The sequence below is a fragment of the Perca fluviatilis genome, chromosome 13 (assembly GCF_010015445.1).
Source record: "Perca fluviatilis chromosome 13, GENO_Pfluv_1.0, whole genome shotgun sequence".
NCBI lineage: Eukaryota > Metazoa > Chordata > Actinopteri > Perciformes > Percidae > Perca > Perca fluviatilis.
The window spans coordinates 2,625,822-2,637,405 of record NC_053124.1 but is presented as its reverse complement, the minus strand read 5'-3'; the positions used below and the strand labels follow the sequence as shown (position 1 = coordinate 2,637,405).

Below are 11,584 nucleotides of genomic sequence, written 5' to 3'. Positions count from 1 at the left end.
TTCGTGTCTCGTCCCCTAGTTCCCCAGTTCGTGTCCCCAGTTCGTGTCCCCCAGTTCGTGTCTGGCGGGAAACCAAAAGTCAACGTAACATAGGCTATTTAACTTACTACAAGCATACTTATTGTAACCCAAATCCTGATATTTTCCTAAACTTAAGTAGTTTTGGTGCCTGAAAATTATTTATTCGTGTAATTTAAAACATTACATGCCATGACCACATAATGACATATAGCCTATGCAGGGTTTCCCCCAGAAAAGTCAAAATCAAAAAATTCTGAATAAAAATAAAAAGCTATAGGACAGATTCCATAGGGCTCTACATTGAGTCAGCGCTAAAAGCTAACTGGAATTAAAAAAATATGACGATGTCTAAGTTTATAACTGAGCCGCCCTACTGTAACTGTAGTTTAAAAAAACGTCTTTAAAAATACATGAATAATTCCCAGTGGCTTAGGCCTGGTGGGGGGCAACTTAGACCCATCCGGGGCCTAAAAAGACGTTGCAACAAAGAAAGCAAAGCCTCTGTCCACCAGGAATCCCTAACCCAATCAGAGACGAGGCAGAGCAGCTGGAGGACATCAGGGGGAAAACCAGAAAATGTTTTTATATTTAAAATATGAGCTGAAATCACCACAACCTCTTAAAGCGGCATTATGTAACTATTTTACCTAAAAATGCTTTATGGAAACAAGTCACTGATATGCTCGATAGAGCAAAAACAATCGCCAGAGTGGGAATGACAGTTACAAATCAGAGTAGCATCAAAATGATTTTGTGATTTCACGTATTTCTGCCTATATAGCAAACATGGCTAAGAATTCCAAATCTTTCAAGCCTTGGATGTCTCCAGATGCTAAAGCTGTGTGTGTGTGTGTGTGTGTGTGTGTGTGTGTGTGTGTGTGTGTGTGTGTGTGTGTGTGTGTGTGTGTGTGTGTGTGTGTGTGTAGGACTTTATTAAGACTGGACACAAGAGCAAAAGTGTAAAGAATGGATTAAACAGCGTTTTTATGTGCTCTAGGAGCACATATGAGCTCAAAACATAGCATGATTGTCTAACTAGCTAATTTTATATGTTAGTAGCAAGCGTTACTTTTTTTATATGATTTGGGCAAGTTTTCACCCAAGCCACCCCAGCTAACATTACTGAAGATAGTGATATGTTTCCTTAGCCTTTCTCTTGTAACGTTTGGAGGAAAAATGCTAAGCAAGCGGATAATTGATCAATATAGAAAATAATCAAGGGATAGATCAATAATCAAAAATAGACCTTAGTTGCAGCTATGTGCAAAACCAAATGACACAGTAGGCAGGGCCGTAAAGCTACCATGGAGGACACAGAGGTCCTTTTTTCTTAGTGTTGTGTCTGGGACTTTTTAGTTTACATTCTCCAATACATGTTACACATGGTGAGTTTTAAAGGCTGATCTGAGATTCGTTAGACTACAGATCTTTAAATTTGATTCATTGCAGTCAAAACATAAAATATATGATTTAGGGAGATACTAATATTTCCCCACACAGAAACGTATCCTGGTATTGTGAAGAAGGTTTTGAAACAGTATCTATGGAAACCAAATGTACGGATAATATATTTGAAGAGTCAATTGAATGAATACATGAAGATGATAAAGAAGAAAATAATCAGAAAATGCCACAGAGTTTTTTGGTGGCAACTCCCTCCCCTGATTTGGATTTATGAAATTCAGGCTGCACCTCTAATAACAATAGGTATGGCTTGAATAGTAGAAGCCAGTGAGTCTCAAAGACAAACCTCTTCCAGAGGAGGCTCCAATGATAAAATGGACCAACTTACCCATTATTTCCTTCATTAGAAATCATCCCAATTAGAGAATGAAATATGGTGTAATCCGAGCTCTTACTCTCACCCTGTTCACATCCACTATACACAGGTCCACCTACAAATCCCGTCCTCACATCTGGAAGATTTGGCTTGAAATCCCATTTTACGCAAATACACAAAAGAAGACATGAAAGAATTTAGTGTGATTCATTCCTGCCCTGCAGCGGCTCTCTGCTAGTGTTTCATCTTCTTTCTTTCCATTTCAAAAATCCAGTTTCATGTTTATACTACAATTACTGCGGGTTTTACTGTAACACATTTCCCCCCATTGTGTTTCAGTCGCATGGAAACTATTGCCTAGACATTGCTCCATGCTCCACAGAGCCTTTGTTTCGGGCACCATCAGATTGTCACTGCTTTTTTACACCCGGCATCATGTTATCATCTCAGCGGTGGCTCCTCTGAGGCTGAAGCAGAGTACGGCCTCTCCTCTCTGAGGTCACTGGATGTGTTTGCATGGGTTGACCTCAGATTCAGGACATGGACACAACCAGGGCTAAACATGGCTCTCAGCTTGGAACAACACTGACCTCAAGTGGTTGTTTAACAGCAGCTCATTCAGTAGACTGGAGCTCTGCTTCATCATATATTTTTTACATGATATTATGCTCTTATTATAGTAATTATCATGCACTTATCACATGCTCATACTGCTTTTGTGATGCTTTGTATTGTTGAATGAGCAGTACTGCAGGGGGAGTGTTCCAGCTGCACAGCAAACGGTTTGTGTTTGTGTTCTGCTTGACTTCCTCAGTCAGTGACAATGTGCTCGTGTGCATTCCACTATTTAGTCAGTAAATAGCATGGAAAAAATAGATGAACTTTAATAATTGAGGCTGAACTCCATTTGTGTGCAAATAAGACTTTGGGTGCAGGGCCGCATGAGCCTGCCACGAGGCCCTGGGGCCAAAATGAGATGAGGGCCCCTATCGACCCTTTCTATTTTCACTATTAGTCATATGTTGCCTTAAAGGTCCAGTGTGTAACGTTTTTAGTTGTTCATTCTCAAAATCTGTGTTGCCTGTTCACAAACTTGTTGTTTACCACCACCATCAATTCCAAGTATTCTTTTTGACTTCGCATGAACTGGGGTAGATACTCCATAGCCATGCGCCATCTTGAAATATGTTAGCCGGTAAGGGACATACAGGACATACTGCTCCTCCTTTCACGTTTTCGCTGTCACATGATAAACTCACAGGTGCTGCTAATGCTGCTAACGGGTATCGTAGCTTCCCGGACCCGGCAAGTTTGAAGAAGGAAACATGGAGGACCACACGTATTCAAAATCCAAATTTCAGGAACAGGAGTCTTCTTCTTCTTCGCACAGAAAAAGAAAAAGGAGATTGAAAAGAGCAAGAGACCGGCTTTTTGAAGCGTGAAGGCTACCGTAGCTGTACTACCTACTCTGACCTGCGTGGTGCGAGAGAGTTGATTGCGATATATGATCTCAAAGCTAGATGGAAATTCCCACATATTGGACCTTTAAGCCTCAGGTTGCTTTCACACCTACCTCATTTAATGTTTATTTCTTGAGCGTTTCGTGGGATAGTTGGTTTTGGCCGGTGTGAAGGCTCAACCGAACTCTGGTGTGGATCAAACAAACAAACTCTGGTCCGCTTAAATACGGGGGTCTTGGTTCGCTTCCAAGTGAACTAGAGTTCGGTTCACTTCAGGTGAGAATGCGATCCGACCCAAATACAGGAAGTGAACCAAAAACAGAGCATTTACTAGCCTGCAATTTTAAACCTTGCACACAATTTATGGATTTATATATGATTTAAGGGATGATAACTTTCAGATCCATAAGCTGTTCTGAGCACACATCGCTGGTCGTCTGTGACATCATCTCTCTCTCTCTCTCTCTCTCTCTCTCTCTCTCCTTCACTCGCTGTCTGTCAGCTGCTCACATTGTTCGCCTTCTTCTAAAATATTAGAAAGACGTTATAAATGAGATGTTACTCCATTATTTCCTAGACCAGAAGTACGTAGTAAAACCCAAAGGTAAAGTATTCAAATATCCTTCCCATAAGGAAATATTTCATGTTTTATATACTGTATGATATGGGCCATGCATGGACATATATAGTAGTCCTTTAAAAAGGCTGTGTCAAAGTCATAGAAATGTGTATTATCCTACATAGTTACATGACTTATGTAGGTATAAACCTCCAATCCAAATGGACTACAAAATCATGTTTAAAAACAATTCTCATAAAACTAGGAAAGGTCCTGAAGTATGGAGCTTATAAACCAATGGGTTATGGTAGTTAAGGTCCATGGCATTTCAGTTGATCTTAAGTTTTAATAATGAATATTCCAACACAATTTAGTTATTTATTAAATTCAGAGGTAGGTAGTAACGAGTTACATTTACTCCGTAACATTTACTTGAGTACATTTTTGAAAACATTATACTTCTAGGAGTAGTTTTAAATCACTATACTTTTTACTTTTGCTTGAGAAGAAACTGTACTCTTACTCCGCTACATTAGGCTACAATGAGCTTGTTACTTTTCTTTTTACCTCTTTGGTACGCGTCATTGTTTTTATCCCCCCCACATACGCCTCATTTTAATGTTTTATTTTGACAGAGAGAGAGACTTCCGCTAAAGGCTCTACCATGTGACTGTGTTTCACCAATCAGACGTAGTTGTGCAGTCTCGTCACGTGACCATACTCAATCTCAGCGGCGGGACGGGTTAGCTTTACAGTCGCAGCAAAACTAAAATGTCAGAATCAACCGTCGGCAATGCAGACCCAGACGAGGAGGAACAGCCCAGAGGCCAGATCAACATGTCCTGGATTTATTTCAGTTCCCCGGCTTCACCTAACCTAACAACCGCGGTCCCGCATAAGCTGTGTCACCACGCTGGTTAACAACTAGTTCAGTCAACCATCAGGGTTTCCTAATCCAGCGGCACACGTGTTCACATAAAAGAGGCGATGTTTGCACGTGACAACATGACCAATAGCCACATATTTTACATAAGAAGAGCAAACTATAATTCTACATAAATATGAAGAACACCGACACGGTTTTACAGACGAAACACAATACAGTCGCTGCTTCCTGAAACAGGACAGCTGGCAAAAAAAAAATACCCAACGCTGTAGATGCGTAAATCACAACGCTTATCAATATCACTTCCCCATCAGTCAGGCACAACATCTGACCATAATTACACTTGTACTTTCCATAAACTGTCGTTGCTTTAGCCTATTATTGCAGTTGCAACCCTGGCAGTGGGAAGCGATCGTGAGAGCAAATAAAAAATATAAAAAACATAATTCAAACCGATGTGCGCATTGGCAACACACGGCTCAAGAAGCCGAGAAATAGCCGATATGTAATTCCCTCCCATTCAAATCTATATATTTCATAAATATACCCATCAGGGAATGTTAACGGGGTTTTCGGTCTCTAAATGTTTTAACTTTTCTGAGCGCACCCCTCTCTCCCCCTCTCTTCCCCTCTCCCTCTCTTCCCCTCTCCCCTCTCCCCTCTCCCCTCTCCCTCTCTTCCCTCTGGGGGGGGGGGGGGTCCCCCCCCCTCCCCCCCCCCCCCCTCCCCCTCTCTTTTTTCCCCCCCCCTTTTTTAAAAGAGGGGGGGCCCCCTTTTTGTCAGTAGCGGTGCTTTTAACACCGTTGATCTCGATCTCCAACCTGCTGCCAGGTTAGGTGTCCATTAGTTACCAAGTTGAACCCGATAACAAGTGATCCCATCGTGGTAAACCGAAAACCCTGGTGAACCGAAGTTAGCTCGTTAAACGCCAATCTTGCTGTAGTCCAGGCCTCTATACTGTTTTATATATATATATATATATATATATATATATATATATATATATATATATATATTATATATATATATATATATTATATATATATATATATATATATATTTATATATATATATATATATATATATATATATATATATATATATATATATATATATATATATATATATATATTTATTAGTAAAAGTGCCAAACAGCAGCTCCATGACCTTGTTCTAGTTCTGCCTGCAGAGCCTGGTAAAAAAAGTATAAAGGTTTGGAAATTTGTGTTACTTGTGCTTATTTATTTTTTATGTATTATTATTTTATTGATTTTATTTTTTAAGTACTTGAATTTACCTGGATTATTTTAATTTAAGCTATTTTGTAATTAATTAACTAATTTTAATTTATTTTATTGATTGGATGAACTATAATTTGCCTAAAGATGATTATTTAGTATTTTTGTCTGTTTGAATGCTTGTGTTAAAAAATAAATCAGAAGTTACTCAACAGTTACTCAGTACTTGAGTAGTTATTTCACCAAGTACTTTTTTACTCTTACTCAAGTAATTATTTGGATGACTACTTTTTACTTTTACTTGAGTCATATTATTCTGAAGTAACAGTACTTTTACTTGAGTACAATTTTTGGCTACTCTACCCACCTCTGATTAAATTATCACAAACCAACTAGGCTTTGGGCCCCCATAGGGTCTGGGGCCTATAGCTGGGGCCTGTAGTCCCCCATCCCATCCCCCCTCACTGCCAAAGGTCCATATTAAGTTGTTTATTTTGTGTGTGTATGTGTGTGTGTGTGTGTGTGTGTGTGTGTGTGTGTGTATGTGTATGTGTATGTGTATGTGTGTGTGTGTGTGTGTGTGTGTGTGGTACATGATCTTGATAATACAATTTGGCAACTTTGTAGTAAATATTTCCGGTGCATCAAAAACCTTGCTCGTTAAGACAAATTGCTGCATGAAACATCACCAAAATGAAGTATTTTAGCCTCATAATTAAAAACAAAATGAGGAAAAAAACTGCAAAAGGGTCCACTTTTTGGATACAGGCCTGTAGCCTTGATTGGTTCATTAGGTACGGACTGTTGTAGAGTGTCAAGTGTCTAAACCAAGGTTGATTCATTACATCGGATATTGTTTCTTTTCAACAAAAAAAAAGACACAATCAAGTCAATCAAGTACAGTTTGGGCATTCTAATGCATGTATAAGGAGTATTCCATTCCGTCATGCATCATAACTTGGAATGATGTCATAGTGTTCTTGGAATGGAAGAACACTTGAGGTTCTGCCACAGTTTGGACTGACACTAACAGGTTGACTTTGACCAGTGCAGCAGGAAAAGGTAAGACGCTCGCTTCACTGCTGTATGTTTGCACACACTCGTAAGCTTTGTCATCATCAGCGTAGTGGCAGCACTGCTCTCTTGCAGTGCCACCTGGCTTTGATTGATCATTGTTTTGATCAGCCTTGACTTCATGATTTATCAAGCCTCCCCGTGTTCATTTATCTATTTAGCACACACTGACGCCCTCTTATTATCATCTCGCACTGTGTATCTTGTGCTGAATCACACACAATAAGCTTCCAGACATCTTACTGTATAGTATGTGTAGAAACTCGCATGTTGACCTGGAAAAGTCATAGTTTTCTAAGTTGTTGTTTTTGCAGCATTGTCTAACAGCTATTGTAATTCACAGCAAATTGCACCACTGGCCCAAAGGTCGAAAGCCTTGGAAAAGGACAATGAAGGGGAAAATCTCAGGTAAAAGGTGTGATGTATCATCCCAAAATCAGGCATCTTCATTACTGATTCCACAATCATACCCATCTAACGTCCCCACCGGCGCTGGCGCAGCAATCGCCAGCCCGGCTAAGAAACGTAAACGGAATCAACGCAACCATTTCCGGAGACGTAGAGTTAGTAACGCAGGCAAACACAGATGGGCTGTAGGGGGCTCCAAATGGGTACACAAGCAGAGTAGCTCGGGGCATTCAGCCGCCGTCCCTCAGCCACAGAGACCCACTGTCCAGTACCACACTGATGAAGGCCTGGACACACCAGCGCAGGTAAGATCAAAAGTTATGACGGGGACATTGTCGATGATGATAGCTATGAATACTGACTGACTGATGTACTGGCAATATCACAGCTATATCAATATTAGCTTGTATGTTAAGCAAAAACCTCTTTATGACTTTTGTTTTTCTCTGTTCATATTTTCACATTACTTTGTTTAATTTTCCTTTTTTTAATACAATGACATTTATTGTTACACTTCCAAATTACAAATGAATTAAAAAATATATTTTAATTTGGTTGAATTAAATTAAATTAATTTGAGTTCATTTAGTTAATTAAGTTAAGCTAAGTTCAGTTAATTAAGTTACATTAATAGAAGTTAATTTAGTGCACTTAAATTGACTAAATTAATACATTTTGTGTGTGTGTGTGTATATATATACAGGTTTTTGCACACACACAAAATGTATTAACACAAACACACACACACACACACACACACACACACACACACACACACACACACACACACACACACACAGACACACACAGACACACACACACTACTCCACTGCCATTTCTTGATTATGTACAGTACTAGTCAGTCTTAAAGGATTCAAATATAAAATGTTTTTTTATTTAATTTAAAAATTGTACTGTTTAATTTTTTAATTGTTTATATATATAATTATAAAAGAATATGAATATTATCCAAATGTAATTCTCTAGTATTGATATTGATAGTGCCGGTCAGTCTCTGGCACTGACAGTGGTGGTTACAGAAAAACAGATCTACAGTGAATGATTACTATGATTGTGATGATTACACTCTGAGGGGATATTAAGCCTATCTTTTGTAACTTGAGCAACTATATGTCACTTCTGTGACCTAATGCCACTGAATCAGGTTGCTCTGTTCCCTCTGTGTGACGCAGCATATTCCCAGGGTTAGGGAACAGGACATCAGCAGCTGCCAGTGGCTCCGAAACGGAGCTCACATTGGCAATGAGACTCGCAACATCGAGTTCAAACTAGGCAGAGGTAAGGGTTACAACACCATTTACAGCTACACTTAATCTGTTAATGCCAATAGATCACCCTAAATTCCTACCCACTGATCCTTTGGAGTTTGTGTCCTGAAAAAAGGTTTAGGGGAAAACACAAGACTTTCTCGGCTAAATTGAACTGTAAAGGTGAAAATCTTAACTGTCATGTGACCGGTCGCCTAATTTCGCCAGATATCATATGAACCCCTTCATGACAATTTCACTACTAAAGTTCACTACTTGTCTCCGCTTCAGCCAAATGGCCCAAAAAATCCGTTATTGCTGGATTAAGATCATGGTCTTGGTTTAATACTGTAAAAGGGACTGAAGCACAAAACGCAATGTGTTTCTATATTAATATTTAACCAAAACCGAACATTACCCCAAACCAAAATGCTTTTGTTGCTTGAACTTCACTCAGCAAAGAAAGCTTGTGAAAAATCGTTTCCCAGATCATAATCCACTCAGCAAATACGTTCCAAAAATATTTGGCAATACACAACATTGGTATATGAATGTGATTTGTAAGAGAGAGTTACAAATCAACATTCAACATGTATGTTCATTAGCTTTCTGTAAATATGTATTCACTGCTGTATTTTTTTTAGTTGAGATGCATTTTCCTAACTTAGTCCAGTCCTGTTGTGTTGTCAACATGGCTGAATCGCTCTCCATCAGTTTGTGTCTGATTTCTTCAACTTCTTCCAGGAAATTATATGGAGAAGAATTTCAGCAAACAGGTTTTGAAGTACGGCTGTGCCTTCTTGAACAGCGGGGGAGGGAGTCTGCTGGTCGGGGTGCAGGACAACGGAGTGGTCTGCGGTGTGTTCTTCGACCATAAGAAGGAGGACCAGACCCGCCTGCAGGTTGACGAAAAGATCAAGCAATTCAACCCTCCGCTCTTTCCCCACAACTACAGCCTGCGCTTCCTGCCTGTGAGAACGCCTGGCGAGCGAGAACATCACCTCAAGGTGCTGTGCCTCACCTTCCGAGCGCCTTCGGCCTTCGCCGAGCCAACCCTCTATCAGGTTGGCAAGGGCCAGGTGTACATGAGGCGGGATGGGAGTGTGCAGGGGCCCTTGGGTGTCTCCGTCATCCTGGAGTGGTCCAGACAGGTGAGAAAAAATCCATCATCATTCCAATTCTATTATTAATATATATAAAAAAACATATATAAAAAATAGGACAAGCTTAGACTTAATAGGGGAAAAAGCGGAGGAATGACATGCAGCGAAGGGCCTCTGTATATGGGCAAAACATTTGTGCTGTTGAGCGATTAAAATATTTAATCGCGATTAATCGCATTAATGTCATAGTTAACTCGCAATTAATCGCACATTTTTTATCTATTCTAAATGTCCCTTGATTTCTTTTTGTCTCATTATTTTTCCTCATTTTAATGCTCTTATCAACATGGAAAAGTGGATCAGCTTGCTTTGTGCTTTTGTCGCCTGGCTTTGACGAGGGGGGGGAGGGGGGAGAATTGTCATTAGCTGTGTGCTCGGCCATCAAGTGGTATTTCAGACTGGACGTGCTGCGATGATAGCTCAGTTCACAACGACAAAACACACACATCACTTTGGGCTTGTCAATGGAACCATTTGGCAACTTTTTAAAAGTAAAATTTCCATTCAGAATCTTATTGGCGTCAATTTTAGTGTCTCGCGCTCGCCATCCACTCAAAACGTAACGAGCCCAAACAAGTGTGTGTGACGTGCCTGTTGTTTAGTTTCCGGTGTAGCTAGATCCGGTGTGGTGTTGTAGTTTTTCTAACATAACTAGTTGTTGCAACAGCATGTGAAAAAAACTACAAAGTTTGCACGGCCAAAAAGAACGTTAATCTTTTTTGCGTTAACGCCGGTAATAACGCGTTTAACTGACAGCACTACATAAAAGACATTCTTTTTAGAAAACATTTAGAAATGTCTCCTGATATATTGTCTCTAGAAGTGAATTATTCAACTTTTGTTTTTGTTAAAGAAGGAAAAGAAAATCGCAATACTCCAATACTATCAAACCGCAATAAATGAAAATCGAAATACAAATCCTATCGGCACCCATGTATCGTGAAAGACTCAAATCAACAAAAGCATATGGTTCCAGCTCTAATACTGTGCATGTTCCAGATGTGGGCGGGTAAGGTGAAGCAGCTGGAGCAGCATGTGTGCGAAGCGACGTCTGAGAAGTGGTTCTTAGCTGGGCAGCTCCACACTTTACGCCAGACTATCGGCCCGCTGCAGCAGATCGCAGCATCACTAACGCAGAGCGCTTCAGCCAGGCGGCGGAAACGGCACAGAAGGAGTAGTCTGAGGCGGAACCGGAGATCAAACCTCACCAGCCAGCGCTCCTCTGCCTCCTGTGAGAACTCCAGAAGCCAGGCCAGCTCACAGCTGGATCTGGCTCTGGTGTCCACGCCGCCTCCAGAACTGAGCCACACGTGAGCTGATCTAGCTGGGAGGTTTGGCTGAGATGCCCACCGTAGCAAAATAAACTCAAAGAAGCAAACAAAAGCACAGTCACGTCTAAGAGTTGTTACTCTTCTAACATTGTTTGATCTTCCACGTCTGAAAATATACATGAACATGAATCCAACATATTATTAGCAAAGATGAATCGGCCTAGTCTTGAAAACAAAAAACTATTAATTTACACAACATTTATAATAGGCTTACTTCAGGTAAGGTAGCCACTATGGTCATCCACAGATACAGGTAAGCTGAAGGATTTACTGTGCCACATGCATGTTTAAAATCAAAACATGATAATTGTAAATAATACATGAATATTTTTACATCCATTTTTAACCATCTGGCCCAATTTAGTATTAAACTAAATTTTATAAAATATGTAGTAG

The 11,584-nt window shown here is 40.1% G+C and overlaps 1 protein-coding gene across 1 annotated transcript; it reads left to right on the top strand.

Annotated features, from left to right (window-relative positions):
* The first annotated feature begins 6,866 nt into the window (after positions 1-6,866).
* Positions 6,867-11,256, top strand: LOC120571750 (schlafen-like protein 1). The gene is made up of 5 exons (XM_039820835.1): positions 6,867-7,006; positions 7,362-7,731; positions 8,620-8,725; positions 9,439-9,845; positions 10,857-11,256. Exons 2-5 carry the CDS (start codon positions 7,408-7,410, stop codon positions 11,169-11,171), a joined length of 1,152 nt encoding a protein of 383 aa, XP_039676769.1. The 5' UTR covers positions 6,867-7,006; positions 7,362-7,407; the 3' UTR covers positions 11,172-11,256.
* The last annotated feature ends 328 nt before the right edge of the window (positions 11,257-11,584 follow it).